We start from the raw sequence: 23784 nt of genomic DNA on the forward strand, positions 1-23784 counted from the left end.
GGTAGCAGCGGCAGATCTGCTGACAGGAGGCATTCTCAGAGGAAGAAAGAGAGACAACAGTGAGACTTGAGTGTGGGGGCAGATAGGTCCCAAGCATGTATATTGGAGTAGGGACAGGTGATAGGTGACTCTGTGGAAAGGGTGGCCTCAGGGCCCCATCAGAGTCTCAAGCAGTGGGTGATGACATCACTCTAGAGTGTCACCTGGACCTGTGATTTAGAGGTGAGAGGGCTCTCAAATGGAACTGTATTGAAAGGTGGTGGTCGCAAAGCCTGTTAGGTTACTATCTGCTTCTGGGAATTGATCCTACCTCCACCCTATAAAAGGGCATGCTTTCAGGCTTATTCATTGCAGCAGTGTGCAAAAGCAAATACTGGAAAGACTAATGTCCAGTAATATGGGCATTAAACCATGGCTATTGAACTGACTTATCAGTGCTGGCCCTACAGGAAGTTTTGAATGGCGTTTGAGTTGCAGAGCACAGGTATGGATACATCCTTGATGATCATCAGCATAGGGGCAAAGACTGAAGTGAGATAGAATCAATTCGTGGAGGACAAGAGTAGGTTCTGGTGGTTGCACAGGGCAGCGAGTAGATTTTATTTAGCTCTGTATGTCCAGGAAGCATCTCAATGAAGAATTTGAAGGTTAGGTGTGAGTAGCTTAGTGGGATAACTACCTAGCCTTTGTGAGGTTCCGGTTTCATCCCCAGCACCACGAAATAATAAACAAATAACAAATAATAAATATATACATAGGAAAGAGCTGGAGGACCTCGAGAAGAAAACTCACGAAAAAGGTTGACGGCCAAATTGGTGTAGTCTTCAAGATCATCCCGGAGGTTACGCTGCCAGTTGGAGGCCAGCGTGGACTTCCTGAGACCCTTGTCTCAAAATAACAAAATGAATATGAGAAGTAAGGTCAAATGTAAACATTACCGAGTATAAAAGGAAAAATGAAATATAAAATACTGTATAACGATAAAGATAGTGTGGTTGGTGGCCTGGAAGCCAGCCAGCTAGCCAGCCTGAGAGTAGAACACTTCGGGCGGGAAGGGCTTTGCTTCCTTTGAGGTTCTGGGGACGAAGGCAGGGAGACCTCAGCCTGTGTCTGAACGGAAGGGCCGGGATTTCCTATCTCGGCTTTTTCTCCCGCGCTGCCCTCTTCCGCCTCAGGCTGTTTCCCCGGGTTGCCAAGGAGACCAGCGCCCCCGCTGACCGCGCCGGTGCTCCCCGAGGCCCCGCCCCTCCGCCAGGGGCGGCCGCTGATTGGCCTGTTTGAAATGCGCCGGGCGGGCGCACCCTTGTGCTTGCAGCGTCGCCGCCGGGTTCTCCTCAGACTGAGTCCCGGTATCCGCGGCCGCTGTCTGCAGCCCTCAGTCCCCGGCCAGCCCTGCTCCGCTCGGAGCCCCACGTCCCGCGCGCGTGTCCTCCGGATAGCACGGAGCCCGTGGTCATGAAGCCAGCGTGAGTACCGGGCCGCGGAGGGGACTGGGGAGGTGACGGGGCGGGGGTCGCCGCCCTCCTCACGCTGCCACCGGGGGTTGTCCGGGAGCTGAGCCCGGACGTACCGGCCGGACCTCTGCGCCGCAGCGCTCGGGGGCCCGCCGATCCCGGGGTGCCCACGCCCGCACAGTCCACTCAGCCCGCGAAGGCTGGCTCCGAATTCGGGGCTGTCTGCCGCCGCCTCCGCGGGGTGACCGGGTTGCTAGCCTCTCTGGGCTGCCCATTCCCCCTCAGCTTCCTTCCGCCGGGCGGCCTGTGCAGGGGGTGGGTGTGAGGACCCGGAGTGCGCGCGCAGCCGGGGGTGTGCGCTGGCACTTGGGGGAGCTGAGTCCCTGCGGCCCCGCGGGCATCCCTTCCCTCGCTAGTCCTAGCCCTGAGGTCAGGTTCCTTCTGCAGCTCCGGCACTCGGCGCTATCTTTGTCCCCAGGCCATCCCCCTCGCCTACTCTACCTCCCACGCCCACATTCCTCGGTAATTCCCGGACACTTCGGGAGGACCGTGTCCTGGTTACACTTGCCCTGCGAGGGAGGGTCGGCTTTAGGAATCGTTACCTCGGAGCTAGCCTTTCTCACAAAAACGGAACTTGTTTCAACGAGAAAGCGTCCAAGTCTTTGTATTTACTTAAGGACACCTACCCCAGTATATCGCCCGACTCTGTAGTTTGCTACTGCTTTATGTGTGACTATATTGAGAAAAAAATATCTTTATAATCTACAGTCCATACCAATCTTTCATTTAATTTTAGTGTTAAATAGTCCTGTAGCCTATAAATGAGAAAGGAAAAAAAAAGTCATATGATAGAGAATGTTGAAATAAGTCAAAATGGTTTTTTTGTTGTTGTTCACTTAAAATAGCAAGAAATTTTCTGTTTGGGACCATATTTGGACCATGGGCTAAAGGATAACAGTTTTGGTCATTCAGTGACCAACTGTTCCTTGAAAGTACAGAGTAGGTGGATTATTTATTATTATCTGTCTTTTGAGATCCAACCAAGAACATCCATAGTCCTTAGGCATACATGGTCAAAGAATGAATTTGTGTGCATTTTTATAATTGAGGTAATTATGCACAGTGCTTGTGCACCTGTATGAAGTTAAATGTTAACTTCTCAAATTGGTAGTGACTGTAAAATTGTTGCTCAAGAAAATGTACCAACCTTTAAATAAAGAACTGAAAAGTTAGGAGACTGCCGAGCACTGAGCAAATCTCTCCAGCATTGAGGAAAAAAAAAAAAAAGAAAAAAAAGTCAAACAAAAGCCCTCCTGGGTACTTCTGGTACCAAAAGTATATTTTCCCAATCACGGTTTTAATGACTCGATTACCATTGTTAGAATTTGTGAAGTATTGTATGTTAGTGTTGAACAGAAATTGATGTCTTGGTTTTTGGGGTTGTTTGTTGGTTTTTTGTTTTTGACCAGGAAAGCTAAGGTGCCCAGGAAACCTGTACTGAAAAAAGGATCTCAGACAAACCTTAAAGATCCAGTTGGGGTAAGATATGTGTGTGTGTGTGTGTGTGTGTGTGTGTGTGTGTGTGTGTGTGTGTGTGTGTTCTTCCTTTAGTCCCTGTCTGTCGTGTGTGCTTGAAACGGGAAGAAGTGATAGGAAAACTGGGTCAAAGAGTGCCCAGTTAAATTGATCCACTAAACTGTATAAAGCTGGCTTTAGCCTTGAAGTTTGCTTTCTCTACTGGACTAGCCCAGAAAAAGGAAGTCTTTAGTTGTTGACCCCAAACCTGCTATCACCAATTAGAATTTGAAAAGTTAAATGTTCGAAACTCCCACTTTGTCCTCTGTATGTGGTAACTGACACATTCTCAAGGTTTATAGATTGGTGTAGAATAACTCAGGGAAGTCATACTTCCTCCTGAGACTAGTTGCTTGCTCTGCAGTATTCTGAATACCAGCACTCTGCTACCATTGCCCAGGGGCTCTGGTGCTCAGCCGCACCACCAGCTGTGAGGACAGCTGGACAGGTTTTCCTTAAATTAGCTTCCCCACCCTCCAAGTGCTGTGACTGATTACAGGTGTGTGCTGCATATCCCCCCCAGCTGGCTCTTTGAAATGATATCTAATTCTAAAGAATTTAATAGCCTTTTTAGGCATTTAGAGAGATTTTTATGTTAGTACAATTTTATTTGAGCACAACAGTGAAGAGAAACTGTACAGTTTAATATTTTAACTGAAATTTATTTTGATTTAATGCATCTTTTCATTTGACCATTCTGAGCTGCAGATTTTGTTTTTCATGATTCTGTGTTTATGTTTGTGTGGAAGATCAGATATTTGTAGATGAACGAACAGAAAGCTTAAATGGAAAAAACAAGTGAGTGCTCAACATTCAAGGTGGCTCATGCCTGCAATCCCAGGCAGGCAGGTTGCTGAGAGTTCTAGGCCAGCTTGGGCTACACAGTGAGAACCCTGTCTCAATAAACAAACAGAAAAACCAAAAAGAATTATCAGGCAAAAAGTCAACCTCGTTTAAACACCTTTCTCTTTTTTCCAGGTGTACTGTAGGGTGCGCCCACTGAGTTTTCCTGATCAAGAATGCTGTGTAGAAGTGGTCAATAATACAACTGTGCAGCTCCATACTCCTGAGGGTTATCGACTTAACAGAAATGGAGATTATAAGGAGGTAGGTTCCTAGTGGAACTGAGTTGTTTTTTAATTTAAAAGGTCCTGTGTGATCTCACTTGTGGGAAGGGATACTTTAGCCACCTTATCTTTGATTTCTAGGATATACAGATAGACTAGAGATGTTGGAATTAGAGGGTTTCGTTCAGAGGATTTCTCTTCTTTTTATTTTTGAGACAGGGTCTCACTGTGTAGCTATGGCTGTCCTGAAACTCATTCTGTAGACCAGACTGAGATCTGGCTGCCTCTGCCTCCTGAGTGCTGGTAAAGGCCTGCATCACCATTGACCAGCTTCAGAGGATTTCTTTTTCTTTCTTTGTTTGTTTTGGGTTCTTCGAGACATTCTGTTTGCCTCATTTTCCTGTATGCTGAGATTGCAGGCCTGAGCCACCACATTGGGCTGCTATTCAGGCTTGTGCACACTACTGCAGAGATACCATTCTTTAGACCACCCATGTCCTCTTTGCTGCCAAATTGTCCTCATTATCTCAGCGGCATGTTCCTTCCTGAAGCACTCTCTCTTCCTCTCCAACTCTGGCTGTTACTAGCCACCCTCGGCTGGCTTCTGTCTAGCCTCTGAATACTAAGGTAGGCTATGTCTGGGTCTCTGTTTTTTTCTTCTTTCCCATCTTCTGTTTTCATCTTCATTTTTTTGAGACAGGATCTCACACATTAGCTTAGACTGGACCAGAACTTGCCTTAGCCTCCTGAGTTCTAGGAATACTGGTGTGAGTCACTATGCCTGACCCAGGGACTCTAACTCTAAATTTAAATGTCTGACAACTTGCTATCTTTGGTGAGTGTTACTTATCCATCTTAAGTTTTGGGTTTTTGAAGCAAGGTTTCTCTGTATAGCCCTGACTATCCTAGAACTCACTCTGTAGATCAGGCTGGCCTCAAACTTAGAGGTCTACCTGGCTCTGCCTCCCGAGTGCTGGGATTAAAAGGCATGTACCACCACTGCTCATCTCAAGTTTTATGTATTGAAAGGAGCTCTTGAGTCCCCACTGCCCTTTAAATGTTTTCCTTTTAGCCTTTTGAGAAGATGGTACCATTATTGTCCAGTTGCCCAGTCCAGAAACATGGAAACTACTTTCCTCTGGCATCTGCTCATGTTGGGTCATGAATCCTGACAAATTGGATCCTGAGATTATCCCTTCCTGTCTGTCTCTCTGCCACTAGCTTCTTCTGAGCTGGTTACTAATCAAGCTGTCTGTGGTGGGGAAGTGTTTTTAACTTGATTCAGGGCAGCGGATACTCTAGTTTGTGCTAAATTAACTAACAGCATGAGTCCCCTGACTAACTGCTTTCTAATCTGTGTATTGAGATATGCCCATTGACTGCAGGCTGAGGGGGAACAATGGAAGATGGCAGGGAATGTTTCTTTCTTTCTTTTTTTTTTTTTTCAAGACAGGGTTTCTCTGTGTAGCTTTCAAGCCTGTCCTGGAACTCACTTGTAGACCAGGCTGGCCTTGAACTCACAGAGATCCACCTGCTCTGCCTCCCAAGTGCTGGGATTAAAGGCTTTCGCCACCACCACCTGGCTAGGGAATTTTTCTTAATGTTAAGGAGAACTGGTAACAACCAGTTCTCAGGTGTGCTGAGCATGGTTTGAGCCTTTCCTGAGTCTCTCTGGCTGCTTGCTTTTACAGAGGATCTTGTCTAATGGTTTCCACAGAGCTGCCAGAATGCTCTTGCAAATAGAAAGAGATCTTATCATTTCCCTGTGCAAAATCTCTTAAGGAATAAAGTCCGTCGATGGGGAAAATCCTGTTCAACCAGCCTCCTGCTTATCTTCCCTTCCTCATCTTTCAGTACTCATCCAGTCTTTGGAGATCCTCTGTAAGCCAGAATCGTGCTTAGCAACCACGCTTAACCTAGACTTCTCCATTGTAACCTGGATGCCTCCCCATCTTGAGTTTCAGCTTAAATCTTACTTCCTCAGGGTGTTCAGACTACTCCAGCAGAAACAGCTGTTCACTCTCTGGTCTTCATTCAGTATGCCTCCTTTATACTTATATATACTTTATACTTACTGCATTGATTTATTGATAGGTATGCATTGTTTAAAATGAAGGTGTGTTCTGAGGTCACTGGGCAGTTTCACCATTTTGTGAACATGACCAAGTGTACTTGCTTATTTATGTTAGCTAGATTGCCCCAATAGGCACGGAGGCTGTACAGACTATTGCTCTTAGACTCCAGCAGCACGTACTACTGCTTCTGGAATACAGTATGCAGGTGCACCACAGTGCATCGGTTCCTATCCACACAGGTTTGTTTACACTAGTGTCACCACCTCCTGGAGTAATATGGTGTGCTTTTTTTCCTTTAGGCACTAGAGTTTATCACCGTTGTAATCTTAGAGGACCACCATTGTTGGTGGTCTCTTACTGAACTGAAACATCACGAGAGGCATGTCTGTGCTTGTGTTCACTGTCTCTTTCCTGTTCTTCATGTAAGCACGAGAGCATATGTGCCTTCCAGTCCTGTTTGTCAAAAGACTAAGTTTGGATTAAGCAGGAATGAGTGGTCAGGGAGGTTGGTGGAGCAGAGCGGGTCTTTGAGGATACAACGGGAGTTGAATACTGACTTACTGAATTTCAAATGGATTTAAAGTACGTGCAAACCCAAGGTTTGGTGGAGATTGAGTACTCAGCACTGCTGTGGAGCTGGCTTTGCCACTGTTCAGGAGCTTGAGCAGGTGCCTTCTTGGACCTATTTTCTTTCTTTCTTTCTTTTTTAAATAATTTATTTGAGTATATCTTATGTGCATTGGTGTGAAAGTGTCAGATCCCCTGGAATTTGAGTTACAGACAGTTGTGAACTGCCTTGTGGGAGCTGGGAATTGAACTCGGGTTCTCTGGATGAGCAACCAGTGCTCGTACCCTCTGAGCCATCTCTCCAGTCCCTGCACCTATTTTCATTACACCAAAGGAGGAGGCATTCTTGAGGAAGAGGAGTGCATCTGTTTTCCTTGTCACCACCCTACATGTTCTTGTCATTCCACAGTCTTTGTTCTGAAGTACATTGAGAATGAAAACTTCACAAAGGTAAAAGATAGACTAGCTGAATTATGTGTTTTAAATCTTTTAGATTTTTAAGTTTTATGTCTATGAGTGTTTTGGCTCCATGCATGTGAGTGATGTAAGCCACATATGGGTCTGGTGCTCATGGAGGTCAAAAGAGGGCATCAGGTCTCCTGGAACTGGAGCTATAGACAGTTGTGAGCCACCATGTGGTGCTGGGAACTGCTGAGCCATCTTTGCAGTCCCTGAAGCAGGTATTTTGTTTCTGATAGGTTTTTAATCTTATTTATCATTTATGAAATAGTGGTTTCGGGGGCTGGAGAGATGTCTCCTCTGTTAAGAGCACTTGCTGCTCTTTCAGAAGACCTGGGTTGATTCCCAGCAGGACGCAGAAAAGGCTCCAGCTACAACATGGCGACTCAACTTCCTTTAGCTCTGACTTCACGGGATCAGATGCCCTTTTCTGGCCTCCATGGGCAACAGACACACACACAGTACATGCATACATAAAGACAAGCACTCATACACGTAAGAATAGATACATCTTTTATGTGTGTGTCTGTGTTTATATAGATCCATGTCTTTGCTCTCAGTATCTACAATCTCACATCCAGGAGTTGAACTAACCGGGGGTTGAAAACCTTCAGAAATGGGCCGTGGATGTAGCTCATTGGTAGAGCACTTGCCTAGGATATGTGAGGGAGGTCACAAGTTTAATCTCCTGTTACTGCCCCCTCCCATGCCTTCAGGAAAACATAGGTATCTGCACTGAATATAGACAGATGTTTCTTTGTCATTTCCTATGTAACACAGAAGAGTAACTATGTATTAGGATAATGGCAACCTAGCATGGCTTAAAGTTTATTAAATGGCAAATGGCAAATGCTATGTCATTTAAGGAGTGGATTTGGGGATTTTGTTTGTTTGTTTGTTTGTTTTTTTGTTTTTTGTTTGTTTTTCTTGACAGGGTTTCTCTGTATGCTTTGTCCCTTTCCTGGAACTCGCTTTGTAGACCAGGCTGGCCTTGAACTCACAGAGATCTGCCTGCCTCTGCCTCCCCAAGTGCTGGGATTAAGGGCGTGCGCCACCACCGCCTGGCTGGGGATTCTTATATATCTGGTTTCCATGGTGGATCTGGAACCAATCTCCCACTGTCATGGTGGCATATAATTTCAGCACTCTGGAGGTAGAGGTAGGAGGATCAGAAATCCAAGTTCATTCTTGGTTACACAGTGAGTTTGAGACCTCCTTGGGTTACATGAGATTGTCTTAAAAAAGCTATATGTGTGTGTGTGTGTATATATATATGTGTGTATATATACACACATACATAACACACTGTCAAAGTAACATTTATTTTGTAAAAGAACTTAAATAAAATTATATTTGTAGTTCATTTTCTAGTTTTAAAATGCTGTAATCTTGGTATTTTGCTGTCCTATTTACAATGTCTTTTTATATTATTTTTGTCTGTAATACCTGTACTTGTGAGGTCAGAGGATAAATTGTAGGAGACAGTTTTCTCCTTTCACTATGTGGGTTCCATGGATTGAACCCAGGTTCTCAGGCTTGGTAGCAAGTGCCTTTACCTGCTGAGCCATCTTGTTGGCCCTTGCTACTTTAAGTGTATCTTTATAAAGAGGAAGTAGAAGGCAGTGGATGGGGGTGGTAGTGCATGCTAGTGATAGTAGCAGAGGCAGGAAGATCAAGTTCTAGGCCAGCCATGAATATATAACATACTCTTTCATACAAACATACTCCAAAAAAGAAAAAAACAACACTTGAAATTTTTAATAAATTAAATTGGGGGTGGGTGGGTGGGTAGGTGGGAATACAAGGTTTCTCTGTATAGCCCTGGCTGTCCTGGAATTCACTCTGTAGACCATGCATGCTGGCCCTGAACTCACAGAGATCCATCTGCCTCTGCTTCCTGAGTGCTGGGATTAAAGGAGCATGCAGCCACTACCCAACATAAATTCAAGATTATAGGCCTTTACCTTGTGTTTTTGCTTTATGAACAGGGTTTCACACTATGGCCCAGTCTGGCCTGTAATTCTCTGTGTAGCCCAGACGCCATCATGGCAAACTTCCTCCTCAGCCTCTGTATCACAAGGTGTAAACAGTCACTTTTTTTTTTTTTTTTTTTTTGGTTTTTGATTTTTGGAGACAGGGTTTCTTTGTATAGTTTTGGTGCCTGTCCTGGATCTCACTCTGTAGACCAGGCTGGCCTCTAATTCACAGAGATCCACCTGTCTCTGCCTCCCAAGTGCTGGGATTAAAGGCGTGTGCCACTTTTGTGGGAAATGTTCACTTTTGATCAGTCTTAATCTATGCACCATTAGTGGACTTCCCTTTACTCAGTGCCTGGACTGAAAGTATTTGTTATGATGGCTGTGATTTATGTATGTTGTGACTACTGAAGGCTCCAGTTTTTTCTTTACATGTCTCGATTTGAAAGCTCACAGCAGAAACATTTCAAGTGTAGAACAGATACAGTTCTAGTCTATTGGAATTTGATGTGTTTATCTATTTTTCTTTTCTTCACAGACTCAGTATTCATTTAAGCGGGTGTTTGGCACTCATACCACTCAGAAGGAACTTTTTGATGTTGTGGCTAGTCCATTGGTAGATGACCTCATTCATGGCAAGAATGGTATGATTCTTGGAGTTTAGTTGAATTCTCTGTTTAATCTTGCGGTGAAGCTTTTAATATTTATATATTTGGTTTGACATTGAATTCAGATTTTATTTGGTTTGACATTGAATTCAGATTTAACTCATTAGAGTGATGCCCTTTTTTGGGTTTGTTAATTTAAGTGTTTTAACTACAATGAAATGTTTTGTGGGACTTTAAGACTATAACTTCTTGTTGTTGCTATACTGTAGGTCTTTTGTTTACATATGGTGTTACGGGAAGTGGAAAAACTCACACAATGACAGGTTCTCCAGGGTCCGGAGGCCTGCTTCCTCGCTGTTTGAACATGATCTTTAACAGCATAGGGTCGTTTCAAGCAAAACGTTACGTAAGTACAATTCCTTTGGGTTGTGACTCACTGTGGACACAGGACTGAGACATCTCTGGATACATGATACTGAGGAAGAATAAAAGCACTGGAGCTGCTTTGACTCTTCCATGTGTTCAGATGTGGTGGGCATGGTGGGTCTGCCCGTGATGCCAGCAGTTGGGTGGTAGAGCAAGAGCATCAAGAGTCGCAGGCCCAGCAACTCTGCCCTCCCCAGAGTTTAGATGTTAAATGCTTCCTGTTTTTAAATGTTGCTATTCCGTAAGTAAAATTTGTTTCAAACGTCCTTTTTGCCCCTATTGTAGGTTTTTAAATCTAATGATCGGAACAGCATGGAAATACAGTGTGAAGTTGATGCCTTATTAGAACGGCAGAAAAGAGAAGCCATACCCGTTCCAAAGACCCCCTGTAGCAAGTGAGTAACTTCGTGTGCAGCACTGACTCCGGGTGGGTGGAATTCCATCCTACAGTTTCTGGAGCTTGGGGGAGGTGACTATGAATTAGAGAAGTTAGTCTTACAGTTGACTTTTGTGAGGTCAGGGTTGAGGCATGTTTTTGACTACTCTAGTATTTTGTATGTGAGTTGAGGAAGTTGAGTGCCTGTGCTACAAATCTCCAGGGCTCGGCTGTCCTTGACCCACCTTGAATCTGAATAAAGTTGCTTTATGATTTCAATTATAAATGGTAGAACATTTATTAAGAGTTTTTCCACTCTGGTACAGTTTCAGTTAGGGTGTTTTGCTTGCGTGCGTGCGTGTGTGCGTGCGTGCGTGTGTGCGTGCGTGCGTGCGTGCGTGGTTTTCAAGACAGGGTTTCACTTTGTAGACCAAGCTGGGATTAAAAGACGTACACCACACCCGGCAATTCAGTTAGGTTTCTATTGCTGTGATAAAATGCCCTAAACAAAGCAGCTTGGTGGAAGAAAGGATTTATTTCATCTTTCACTTCCAAGTCCAAATCACTGAGGGAAGTCAGGACAGGAATTCAAGCAGGAGCTGATGCAGAAGCCATGGAAGAATGCTGTTTACCAGTTTACTTCCTGTGGCTTGCTCAGCCTACTTTCTTATACAACCCAGGACCACCTGCCCAGGGTTGGTACTACCCTCCCACATCAATGATTAATCAAGAAAATGCTAGGCAGGCTTGCCTTTTGACCAAGGCTCATGGAGATATTTTCTCAGTTGAGAGCCCCTTTTCCCAAAAACTCCAGCTTGTGTCAAATTGACATAAAAGCAGCCAACACAGGTATCTATTTTTGATATTAACTCTCAATGGGTAAAATCTGACTTTGATGGATCTGTTTCTTGTTTTAGGCGACAGGCAGATCCAGAGTTTGCAGATATGATAAATGTACAAGAATTCTGCAAAGCAGAAGATGTTGATGAAGACAGTGTCTATGGTGTATTTGTCTCTTACATTGAAATCTATAATAATTACATATATGATCTATTGGAAGAGGTGCAGTTTGATCCCATAAAGCCCAAGTAAGTAGTGAGGAGAGTCTCTTCAGGTAACACTGGAAAACTACCCCCAGCAATCCCTGGTTTCTGCAGGTATAAATGGGGAAAATGCCTACATTTGTTTTCAGAATGCACAGAAATCATGTAGTCATGCTCAATGAATACTTTTCTTTATTATATATACAGTATTCTGCCTGCATGTTTGCCTGCAGGCCAGAAGAGGGCACGAGATCCCATTACAGATGGTTGTAAGCCACCATATGGTTGCGGGGAATTGAACTCAGGACCTCTGGAAGAGCAGTCAGTGCTCTTAACCACTGAGCCATCTCTCCAGCCTGAATACTTTTATTCCTAACTAGATTGTAGCTGTATTAGGAAACCAACAGGTTAAGGTATAGTGACCTGAAGATCCATCTTGGAAATTGCTTTTGAAAACTTAGCCGTAGGTTTTAGACAAATAACTATTTTATAGACAGTGTTGGGGGCATCTTTTAACACCGTGATAGTGCTGGGGGTTTTGCAGCCTCTTTACCTGTCTGTGTCTAGGGGATCTCTATAGAGTTGGTCCTTGTCTGTGCAAGTAATTCTTAGCTCATCCATTGGGGATTAGTGTAAAGCCACATTGCATTGTCATTCTGTGAGAGGTAAGTGCTACTCCTTAGATATCTGTGGGTCTTGAGAATCTGAAGACCAGTTATCATGTAGCTTTACAGAAGTACCTCTCTTTGTGCCAGGGTTGATTCACAGATCTTGTGTCTGATGAATGGTACATTGTTCTTGAGTGGGTGGTTTTGTTCTTTAGCTAAAGGCTGGTCTTGCATACTGTGTTTCATTGCAGCCAATTAAAACAAATAATATGAAGACCTTTGTCTTACATATAACATTTGTATATGTGTAAAGGGACATTACTGTGGAAACAGCTGGATTTAGAAAACATTAAACTGAGAACAGAATGATGTCTACTTATGTCAGTATGTTCACTAATATGAAAAGTGCATGACTGGTTGAACCCTTAATTTCTATGACAGGAATTCTGTTTGAAACATGATTTTGTAAAATAACTATAAGTTGCCAGGTGAATTAAATCTGAAGGTCTTAGGTCTTGCTTCACTCAGCTCTTCTTCAGATGAGAGCTGCTTTGTTTTTGAGGCAGTGTTACTGCATTGCACTCCAGTTCCATGTGATCCTCCCGTGTCAGCTCCCAGCGCTGGGTTAGCAGTGTGCACCGCCACGCCCAGCCTCAAACACAGACTGTAGAAAGGGGCTTCCTTTTGGGTTACCTGTCTGGCTTTGGAATGTTGGAACGAAAAGAGAAGTACCTGGGTTAAGTTACAGAGAGGAAGAAGAGTATGGTCTTGGCAATGCTTTTATATTAAATTACTTTCCCACTTGAGCACATATTTTCATGTGTGTTTTAAACTGTCCTTTGTTGCAATTCCAGTTTTGTGTACCTGTTTTATCTAAACTTTTGTGAAGTCATTCTTTGCTACCAATTAATGCCCCCCCCTTTTTTTTTCTTTTTTTTTTTTTTTGGTTTTTGAGACAGGGTTTCTCTGTAGCTTTGGAATCTATCTTGGTACTCATTCTGTAGACCAAGCTGGCCTTGAACTCACAGAGATCCACCTGTCTCTGCCAGGATTAAAGGCATACTCTACCACTGCCCAGCTTTTTTTTTTTTTTTTTGTTTTTGTTTTTCTCTCAAGACAGGGTTTCTCTGTGTAGCCCTGGCTGTCCTGGAACTCACAGAGATCACCTGGCTCTGATCTTCCAAGTGCTGGGATTAAAAGTGTGCTCCACCACCGCCTAGCAATTTCCTTTTTTTTTTTTTTTTTAAAGTTAATCTCACCATGTAGAGCAGGCTATCCTTGAACTCACAGAAATTCACCAGGCTCTGCCTCCCAAGTGCTGGGATTAAGAGCATGCTTCACCATGCCCAACACTACTAATTATTTTTATGTCTCTTTTGTTTGCAATTTGTTTGGCTTTTCTAAGTGATATTGTTTCAACTGATACTGTCTGGTTTTATTTAGTCATGCAAAGGAAACAGCCAGAGTGCCTTCCTGGGGTATCTTTCGAGAGCACTTAGAAGGGAGCCTATTTAGCACTGATTGTGGATTTAATGTGAGGATAGTGTTAGCTCTCCTTTTCTGAGGGGTTAATTTTTATTAGTTTTTGATGCAGTGAAAGAGTCTCACAAGTAGAGGGTTTTTGAAATCTCCATTCACTGTCACTAGTCTAGACTGAAACGTTGCTGCAGGATGGCTACTCTAGAACAGTAATGTCTGCCTTATTCCTTTGGTAGGTGGAACGGCTGCAGTACACCTATGAGGAACCCAGAGTCTGTGTATGTGATGATATTGACTCTTCTTAAGGAGAAGGGTGTAGTTAACACTAGTGGGGGGCATATTTCACATGTTTGTAAGTAGTTTGCTTTTCTTTGGCAGCGGGCAGGCTGCTACCTCTAAACCCTCCTTTCTTTTAGAAAATCTCCCCTTCATTATCAGTGATGCTGGCTGGTAAATGTCCCCATCCTCACCAGTCACAAAACAGAGAGTGTGGCTGATGAGACAGCTCAGCAGGTAAAGGTGCTTGCTGCCAAGCCTGACCACCTGAGTTCCATCCCTGGAACCCACATGGTAGAAGGGAAGAACTGACTTGTAAGTTGTCCTCTGACCTCCACACATTCAATTCCAGATAAAGAAAATTAATTAAAACATAGGGCTGGAGAGATGGCTCAGTGGTTAAGAGCACTGGCTGCTCTTCCAGAGGTCCTGAGTTCAATTCCCAACACCCACATGGCAGCTAACAACTGTCTGTAACTCCAAGATCTGACACCCTCACACAGACATACATGCAGGCAAAACACTAGTGTATATAAAAGAATAATAAATAAATTTTAAAAAAAAAGAAAATTAATTAAAACATAGGGCTGGAGAGATGGCTCAGTGGTTAAGAGCACTGGCTGCTCTTCCAGAGGACCTGTGTTTGGTTCTCAGCACCTACGTGGTGGCTCACAACCATCTGTAACTTCAGTTCCAGGAGATCCAATGCCCTCTTCTAGTTTCTGTGAGTGCTAGCCACACATGTGACACACAGATTTACATATAAGCAAAACACCCATCCATGTAAAACAAAAGCATTTTTTAAAAAATTAACTAAAACAGAACATGCAAGCACCCTTACCTAATCTTAACTGACTGCAAACTAAAACTTAGCAAGCCACTTTGCAGGGGTGGTCACTCTGGGCATACACTAAGTCCTTTCTGAATTCTTCTGCATTGCTTTGAAGGTCAGAGCCAGTTGAATATGCTGGTCTTTTAAATGAGGAAAGTGCTAGACTGTGTTGTGTACTCTGTGCTGCATACGATAGTGCTGTAGTACTGTTGCAGTCTAATTGTCTGTTGTTTTGTGTGCTTTTTAGGGTGGCTTAGAGCAAACTTTAAAACCAGAATTGGTTCCTGCTTTATAACTAACCTTGACTGTATAATCATGTTTTGGTTTTTAAGTCTACCATTTCTTTGGGGATCTTCTGTAACTTCATGTCCATTAAAGAAAGGATGTCATGGGAGCATGCGTGTTCTATCTCACTATGTGGTGTCTTTATCATAACATTGCAAGAAGGCCCTCCTCGGGTGCCAGCACTACACACAGGGACTCTCCAGCTTTTAGAACCACGGGATAAATTGGAGAAAAGCTGGGCATGTGCTCAGTGGTGGAGCTCTTGGCTAACATGCATGAGCTTGTGTTTTGTCAGTGGTGTTGAGGTGCAAGGGGATGTTGTGTTGCTGGACACTTGAACCTCAGTCTTAAAGGAGGATAGTTGTATCTCCTTTAGGAAACTAACCATTTCTTTCTTTCCCATAGACTCCCACAATCCAAAATACTCCGAGAAGATAAGAACCACAATATGTATGTTGCAGGATGTACAGAAGTAGAAGTGAAATCTACAGAAGAGGCTTTTGAAGTTTTTTGGAGAGGTTAGAAATAAATAGAATTTGAAAAACGTAAACTGATGGTTTTAACCTTCAGAGTAGTTGCTGAAATTTAATAGTAGTCCTTTGGGATTAATTGGAAAGCAGGTATAATAAGTGGCTGAGTTCAGGTGTAACCAATGACTTCTCTGTCATCATAGGTCAGAAAAAGAGACGTATTGCTAACACCCATTTGAACAGAGAATCTAGCCGTTCACATAGTGTGTTCAGCATTAAACTCGTCCAGGCTCCCCTGGATGCCGATGGAGACAATGTCTTACAGGTAATGTTTGAATGTGAATCTTGTCTTTTCTAATTCAGCCCTAAGGTTTTGGAAGATGACCTAAATTAGGGACTACCATGGTGATGCAGATTGCTCTAGAGTTAATAGCTGTATAGCCAATGACTTTTCTTTTTTTTTTTTTTTTTTTTATGTCAATAGTGCTGTTTCTGGGCTCTGCCTATTGAGTGATCCTAGTGCATAGCATGTGTGGCACACGCAGTCTGCTGTGTTGTGAAAAGGGTCTGCAGTTTTAAACATCTGTAAGAATGTGTTGCATTGTTAGTTAACATGGAGCAAGCAGATTCTGATTAGCAGCTCTACAATGATCAGAAAGGCAAAGCTACAAAAAATGTAAAAAAAAAAAAAAAAAAAAGAAAGATAAAAAAGAATGTGTTGCATTGTTTTAGGTGTTGTTTTGCTTGTGAGACAGGGTCTCATGTAATGAGCCCAGGATGACCCTGAACGTTTGTTGGTTTGTTTTCTCCTTTATTTCTGAGATCATAGTGTTAACTACATCATTTTCCCCTTCCCTTTCTTCTCCCCAAACCCTCCTCTAAGACTTTTCCTTGCTGGTTTTCAAATCCATGGCCTCTTTTGTTTGTTTCTTTTCTCACTATCTAGGCAAGGCTAGCCCCAGACCATAGGGATCCACCTGCCTCAGTCACCCAACAGCCAGGATTAAAGGCACGTGCTACCTTACCTGGCTTTGTTTTTGGTTTTCACTGTGTAGCCTGGAGCTCAGAATTTTTCTGCCTCAGCCTCCCCTGCTAAGACTAAAGTCTTGTTTCACTGATTGTGACTTAAACTGTTTAATGTGGCCATGTCCAGGCTGGCAGGAAAGTGCTGAGGTTCACTAGTATTTGAATTCTGATTCCTACCTATTCTCCTTTGTCTGACCTGACTATAAGAGAGCCTTCTCATAAGGTTATGAGAATTAAGAGAAGCCGTGTGAAGTTTCTTGGCCACTGCTTGGATTATAGTCAGTACTCAATAAATGTTAGTACCTGTTAGAAATGGCCACAGACAATTCTTCCCCTGGTTTCCTGTGAATTACTATTCTGGTGCTAGGGATGTGAATTACTGCTAATAGCATAATGCCATTTAGGTGCATCTTGGCTTCCATTTCTTTTCTTAAAGCTTTATTTGTATATGATGTGTATGAGTGTTTTGCCTGCATGTATGTCTGTACACCACAGTATGGGAGCCTGGTGCTTGTGGAGGCCAGATGAAGGCATCAGATCCCCTGGAGTTACAGGCTGCCACGTGGGTGTAGTTGGCACCTCTCTCTACAAGAACAGCCAGTGCTCTTAACCATTGAGCATCTGTCCACCCTGACTTTCATTTCTTTGTATAAGTTAGAGGACTCTGAAATTATTAATGTTATTTTAAATAGGCTTTCTTTTGTGTGTGTGTGTGTGTTTCTGAAGAGGAGCAGAGGAGCTCAATACTCCTGGAATACTAAATACCTGGTGATAGCAAAATGGAACAGACTCCCTGATCTCAAGGAATCATCTAATGTCTGCTCTGAGGCAGCAGACAAGTATTCAGTGTTATGAGCTTTTAAGCAAACTTTCCTGTATCATCATCCTCTGCCATTCTGGGCATTTGTATTGCATACATACAGTGTCCATTAAGACTTAATACCATGTTAACTGGACCTTAACATTGTAGTGCATTATAACTTAGCTTAGATTGTTGGCTTTATCCCTTGCAGGAAAAAGAACAAATTACCTTAAGCCAGTTGTCTCTGGTAGATCTTGCTGGAAGTGAAAGAACCAACCGGACTAAAGCAGAAGGGAACAGATTACGTGAAGCTGGTGAGTGCAGTGCTGTACTTTTTTTTTTTTTTTTTTTTTTTCCCTGAGACAGGATTTCTCTGTATAGTTTTGGTGTCTGTCCTGAATCTCACTCTGTAGACCAGGCTGGCCTTGAACTCACAGAGATCCACCTGCCTCTGCCTCCCAAGTGCTGAGATTAAAGGCGTGCACCACCACTGCCCGGCTTCAGTGCTGTACTTATTTATGGTTATAACTTTCAACAGCTTGGAATGACAGTTTGTATTTATTAATGGGTGGTTTCTGCTTAATCAGTGAAATAACATTGACTATTAAACTTAGCCTTTAAATCTGCTATTTTTTTTTAAAATATTAACATTTTATTTGCATGTGTATACACCTCAGAGTGTGCATAAAAGTCAGAAGGTTAACTTTCCAGGCACTTGTGGTTATCCTGCCTCAGCCTTCTGAGTGCTGGTATTTCAGGCATGTATCATTATGTCTAGCTAAATGATGTGTCTGATAGCCGTGTTGGAGTTAGGAGGTCTTAGTGTTCCAAGATGAACAGTTTTAAACACTTGGGAGTCTAATCGAGATCTGAATTTTTAGAGGTGTTAAGGTTAATATACCAGCCTTGTCTTGGCTCAGAAATCCAAATAAGATAAGTCAGAAAAAGAAAGCATGATGACTAAGAAATCCTGTTGAGATGTAGAGGGACAGAGTTTGCTGGCTTCTAAGACACTTGACTGTTAGAAACATGTTCTTAACATGTTTCTAACATAGGAGGGACTTCTGTCCCTTTCCCACTATAGACTGAAATGGTCACTTGGGATATGGCTGGCCTCCTGTGTATGAGGCTCCTGAGTTCAGTCTCCAGCATCACCTCCCCTAAAAAAAGAAAGGAAGCAAGCCAAGTTAATGAGTTTGTCTATGCCGGGATTTAGGGTTTGGAAAAACCTGTTCACTTTTCTATTGCTGTGAGGAGACACTACCACCAAGGCCACTTATCACTTAAGCACTAGGGAAGTGCTTAGCTGGGGGCTTGGTTATAGTTTCAGGGTTGGTCCATGACCATCCTGGCGGGGGAAAGGTAACAGGAGGCATGCTGCTGGAGCAATGGCTGAGTGCTTATTGTAGAGTAGCTGTGGACCAGATGATTCACAGCCATGAGGCCGAGAGAGAGTGCATGCCACCGGGAATGGCACACCTCCTACTCCTTCCCAAATAGTTCTACCCATTGGAGACCAAGTAGTCAAACCTGAGCCTCTGGGGGCCATTCTCATTCCAACCACCAGAAAATTGTCATGCATTTCCAGGCTGGAGAAATGGCTCAGCAGTTAGGCTTTCTTTTTGCATCAGGTGTGGTGGCACACACCTCTAATCGCAGCACCTGGGAGGCAGAAGCAGGTGGGTTTCTGTGAGTTTAAGATCAACCTGGTCTACAAGGCAAGTTCTAGGACAGCCAGGGCTGTTATACAGAGAAACCTTGTCTTGAAAAACCAAAAAACTAAAGAGTACTTGTTCCTCTTCCAGATGACTTGAGTTCACATTTTTTAATATCCACATTACAGCCGGGCAGTGGTGGTGCACGCCTTTAATCACAGCACTTGGGAGGCAGAGGCAGAGGCAGAGGCAGATCTTTGTCAGTTTGAGGCCAGTCTACAGAGCGAGATCCAGGAAAGGCACAAAGCTACACAGAGAAACCCTGTCTCAGAAAAAACAAAACAAAACAAAACAAAAAATCCACATTACAGCTTACAACTGTCTGTAACTCCAGTTCCAGGGGATCCTATATGCTCTTCCTGCCTTTGTGAGCATCAAACACATGAAGTATATTTACATATATGCAGGCAAAACACTCAAAAGAATAAAAATAAACAAAGCTTAAAAAGAGATTCTCAGGGCTGGAGAGATGGCTCAGCAGTTAAGAGCACTGGCTGTTCTTTCTGAGGTCCTGAGTTCAATTCCCAGCACTCACATCTTGGCTCACAACCATCTGTAATGAGATCTGGTGCCCTCTTCTGGCATGCAGGCAGAACACTGTATAAATAAATCTTTAAAAAGAGAGAGAGAGAGAGAGAGAGATTCTTTTTATTTTTATTTTTTTTAAGAAGAGTAATATTGTATTTGGGGGTATTTTTAATAGAGTCTCTGAAAGATGGTTATTGAAGCTGTTAAGCGTTTTCTTTTTGGGGGTCCCGCCACACAGCTCCTAAATAAATTACATACACAGAGGCTTATTCTTACTTATAAACGCCAGGCTTTAACTTGGCTTGTTTCTAGCCAGCTTTTCTTAACTTAAAATTATCCTGTCACCCTTATGCCTCTGGGCTTTTCCCATTCTCTACTTCTGTAAATCTTACTCTTATTCTGTGGCTGGCTGTGTAGCTGACCCCTGATGTCCTCCTTTTCTTGCTCCTAAATCTCTCCTCTCCCAGATTTCTCCTTCTATTAATTCTTTCTGCCTGCCAGCCCCCACCCATCCTTTCTCCTGCTTTGCTATTGGCCGTTCAGTTCTTTATTAGACCATCAGATGTTTTAGACAGACACAGTAACACAGCTTCACAGAGTTAAACAAATGCAACATAAAAGTAACACACCTTAAAATAATATTCTACAATTAATTAATTAATACTGTTGAAAGTATAGTGGGACCATACATGGACAGCTCTTGAACTTGAGCCATGAAAATCTATTTCTCAACAGTTAAATGAAGTTGAAGTTGTTTGTTTTTTTTTAAAAGATTTATTTATTTATTATGTATACAGTATTCTGCCTGCCTGCATCCCTGCAGGCCAGAAGAGGGCACCAGATCTCATTACAGATGGTTGTGAGCCACCATGTGGTTGCTGGGAATTGAACTCAGAGCCTTTGGAAGAACAGCCAGTGCTCTTAACCACTGAGCCATCTCTCCAGCCTGAAGTTGAAGTTTTATAGTTATATGGATGAATTACATTTGCTGTTTTCAAATGTTCTCTGTATCTGACTTCATCTCAGGTAACATTAATCAGTCACTAATGACTCTAAGAACATGCATGGAAGTCCTGAGAGAGAACCAGACGTATGGAACCAACAAGGTACACAACAGCCTTCATCAACCACTTTGTGGTTTAATCATGCATTTTAATTGTCTAATGTGCTTAGCTTTTGAATGTCTTTATAGATGGTTCCATATCGAGATTCAAAGCTAACTCATCTGTTCAAGAATTACTTCGATGGGGAAGGGAAGGTGCGGATGATCGTGTGTGTGAATCCAAAGGCTGAAGACTATGAAGAAAGCTTGGTAATTTAAGCATATTTGTCCTGTACAGTTAGGTTTCTCTAGGGGAAACAGCTACTTGAAGAATGGCATACTGGCCCAGTAGTGGTAATGCATACCTTTAATCCCAGCACTTGGAGACAGAGACAGGCAGATCTCTCTGTGAGTTCAAGGCCAGCCTGGTCTACAGAGCTAGTTCCAGGACAGGCTCCAAAGCTACAGAGAGAAACCCTGTCTTGGGGAAAACAAAGAATGGCAAACTGCACATTTTGTAGATTGATATAGGCTCACTGGATATGCAAACGAATTCTTTAGCCATCTGAGAAGGAGGACTTGGGGATGCTTTTATAGACTCTGCTTTTTATTTTAGCAAGTCATGAGATTTGCTGAAGTAACCCAGGAAGTTGAAGTAGCGAGACCAGTAGACAAGGTGATATGTGGCTTGACACCAGGGAGACGATACAGAAACCTGCCTCGGGGCGGCCCAGTTGGAGATGGTATGATTTCCTGTTATATCATTATTCATTTGCTTGTCTTTCTGTCAACTTTAAAAAAAATCTATTTACACCCTTCTTAACAACCAAATGAAAGAAACTTCAAACTAAAATATAAGGTTTGCTTGGTTGTACGTTTTGTCTAATTTTTGAGAAATTCTATGCCTAAAGCAGGGCGTAGTGGAGCATACCTGTAACTCTAGCACCGAGTAAGCTGAGGCAAAAAAAAAAACAAAAACAAAAACAAAAAATTACAATTCTGTGGTTACTGGTTCAGGGGTTCTGCTCACAGTATCAGACTTGCTGAAGCTCTTTCATAATTGTTAAACTCCACACAGAGCCTTTGGTGACTGAGATGACTCTACAGAGCTTCCCACCACTGCCTCCATGGAGACTTCTGGATATCAACGATGAGGAGACCCTTCCGAAGCTGATTGAGACGTTGGAGAAACGGCATCACCTACGCCAACTAATGACTGAGGAGCTTAACAAACAATGTAAGGGCAGAGCTGCTTACAGCTGCTGTGACTTCAGAGGTAGAAACAGGTCTTAGTGACTCCATCTAGTGAGCCTCCTCTTGTTTTTAAGACTTGTTTCTGGGCTTTGTAGTGGTCTCAAGGTGTTTAATTTGAATGGAAAGGTTTTGTTTTCTTCAACAGCTCTATTTTACTTTTATTTTTAAAGAATATAGGAAGAAAAAAGTGGGTGTCTCCCCGTCTATGTTTATTTTTAATAGTGATGGACACAAGATGGTATTTTATAGTTTTCCCCTGTTTGCAAGTTATTTGTACTTTTTAATTGTTTGTACTTCAAGATGGCGTAGGGAAAAGTGAAATAATGTTTGAAAATGTGTAGAACAGTTGAACAAGTCCGGTCCATGGAAATGACTATGTCTCCGTGAGTGACCAAGTAGTGTGCCAGGGTCTTCAGCCCAGGCTCAGCTGAGCTCAAATACAGGATTATTTCTGTTTTTGCATTTGTAAGCAAACTTTAAGTGTTAGGGAAAGGTTACTAACTCCTCCTGTCAACATCTCTTATAGATTTGAGAATCAAACTCCTGATTTCTTTCCAAACTTGTTTTAATCTTTTTCATTTTTTGGTATTGTCATGAATGTACAGAGTAGACACGTACAAGCAGCTGCATTCCCAGCCTTTCTTATGGACAGCTGCCATAGGGGGTTTGCTAGAGTGCTACATTCTACTGAGTGTCTGCCAATGAAAGCTGGTTTGATTTTGTATCTGTATTAAACAGCACAATCCGTCTGCTTTGTTTCAGGTATGACTTTCAAAGCCTTATTAAAAGAATTTGACAATTCTATTTCAAATAAAGAAAACTACACTCAGGAAAAACTAAATGAAAAAGAAAGATTGATTTCAGGACAGAAATCAGAAATAGAACGACTGGAGAAGAAAAACAAAACTCTGGAGTATAAGGTTCGTGGTCACATTTTCACTGGTGTACTGGCCATTCCGCACTTCTCTCACAACGGCTAATGTGCCTGTCACTGCTGTGCGGGATGAGGGAGGAAGAGACTCGAGTCTTTTCATCTTAGGAGTTGAGCTTAGCTCGAGGAGATGCAGGCACCTGGCTTGTGAGGGGCTTGTTGTGTAACTTCTGTCTCTCTCTCTCTCTCTCTCTCTCTTGTGTGTGTGTGTGTGTGTGTGTGTGTGTGTGTGTGTGTGTGTGTGTGAGTGTATGAGCAACTGAAGGGCTATTGTACAGTTAGGTGGGATGTTTGCACAGCAGATGCTAAGCAGGGTGGTCTCTTGCAGATTGAGATTTTGGAGAAAACAACCACGATCTATGAAGAAGATAAGCGCAATCTGCAGCAGGAGCTTGAGAGCCAGAATCAGAAGCTTCAGCGGCAGCTTTCTGACAAGCGCAGATTAGAAGCCAGGTTGCAAGGCATGGTGACAGAGACGACGATGAAATGGCAGAAGGAGTGTGTGAGTGTTCCTCTAGGTTAAATATTTTGCATTTCTGTGCTTGTGGCAGAGCTTTGGTGGTGTCTGTTAATCTCTGGAAGAAGTAGAGAACTGTCATTTTCCAGGAATAAAGTGGGTGGTGCGGTGTGCTTATGCAGAGAGACAAAGTAGACTGTAACTTGCTGTGGATCGCTGTAGGATCGTCGGGTAGCAGCCACCCAGCTGGAGATGCAGAATAAACTCTGGGTCAAAGATGAAAAGCTCAAACAGCTGAAGGCCATTGTGACTGAACCTAAACCTGAGAAGCCAGAGAGACCCTCCCGGGAGCGGGACCGGGAAAAAATCATTCAGAGATCTGTTTCTCCTTCGCCTGTGCCTGTAAGTGTTTGCAGCTGTGTGTAGCTTAGTGCTAGAGAAAAGTTTCTCCAT

The 23784-nt window shown here is 43.1% G+C and overlaps 1 protein-coding gene across 9 annotated transcripts in view; it reads left to right on the forward strand.

Annotated features, from left to right (window-relative positions):
* The first annotated feature begins 1279 nt into the window (after positions 1-1279).
* The window catches only part of Kif23 (kinesin family member 23), a 29669-nt gene continuing 7164 nt past the window's right edge, over positions 1280-23784 (forward strand). For 2 of the 9 annotated variants that reach the window (XM_037207437.1, XM_037207440.1), the window contains exons 1-17: positions 2755-2993; positions 4008-4136; positions 9712-9817; positions 10051-10187; positions 10493-10602; positions 11501-11671; positions 13950-13991; positions 15512-15624; positions 15780-15901; positions 17616-17718; positions 20674-20753; positions 20840-20959; positions 21306-21432; positions 21768-21926; positions 22706-22863; positions 23203-23376; positions 23554-23733. In XM_037207437.1, the coding sequence (XP_037063332.1) occupies positions 2877-2993; positions 4008-4136; positions 9712-9817; positions 10051-10187; positions 10493-10602; positions 11501-11671; positions 13950-13991; positions 15512-15624; positions 15780-15901; positions 17616-17718; positions 20674-20753; positions 20840-20959; positions 21306-21432; positions 21768-21926; positions 22706-22863; positions 23203-23376; positions 23554-23733 (2148 nt within the window). In that variant the 5' untranslated portion in view covers positions 2755-2876. Of the gene's footprint in view, positions 1467-2753; positions 2994-4007; positions 4137-9711; positions 9818-10050; positions 10188-10492; positions 10603-11500; positions 11672-13949; positions 13992-15511; positions 15625-15779; positions 15902-17615; positions 17719-20673; positions 20754-20839; positions 20960-21305; positions 21433-21767; positions 21927-22705; positions 22864-23202; positions 23377-23553; positions 23734-23784 lie in introns of those variants that run through there. The other 7 variants (XM_037207442.1, XM_037207443.1, XM_037207439.1 and 4 more) reach the window with 5 other exon arrangements.

This window comes from Peromyscus leucopus, chromosome 7 (genome assembly GCF_004664715.2).
Source record: "Peromyscus leucopus breed LL Stock chromosome 7, UCI_PerLeu_2.1, whole genome shotgun sequence".
Classification (NCBI taxonomy): Eukaryota; Metazoa; Chordata; class Mammalia; order Rodentia; family Cricetidae; genus Peromyscus; species Peromyscus leucopus.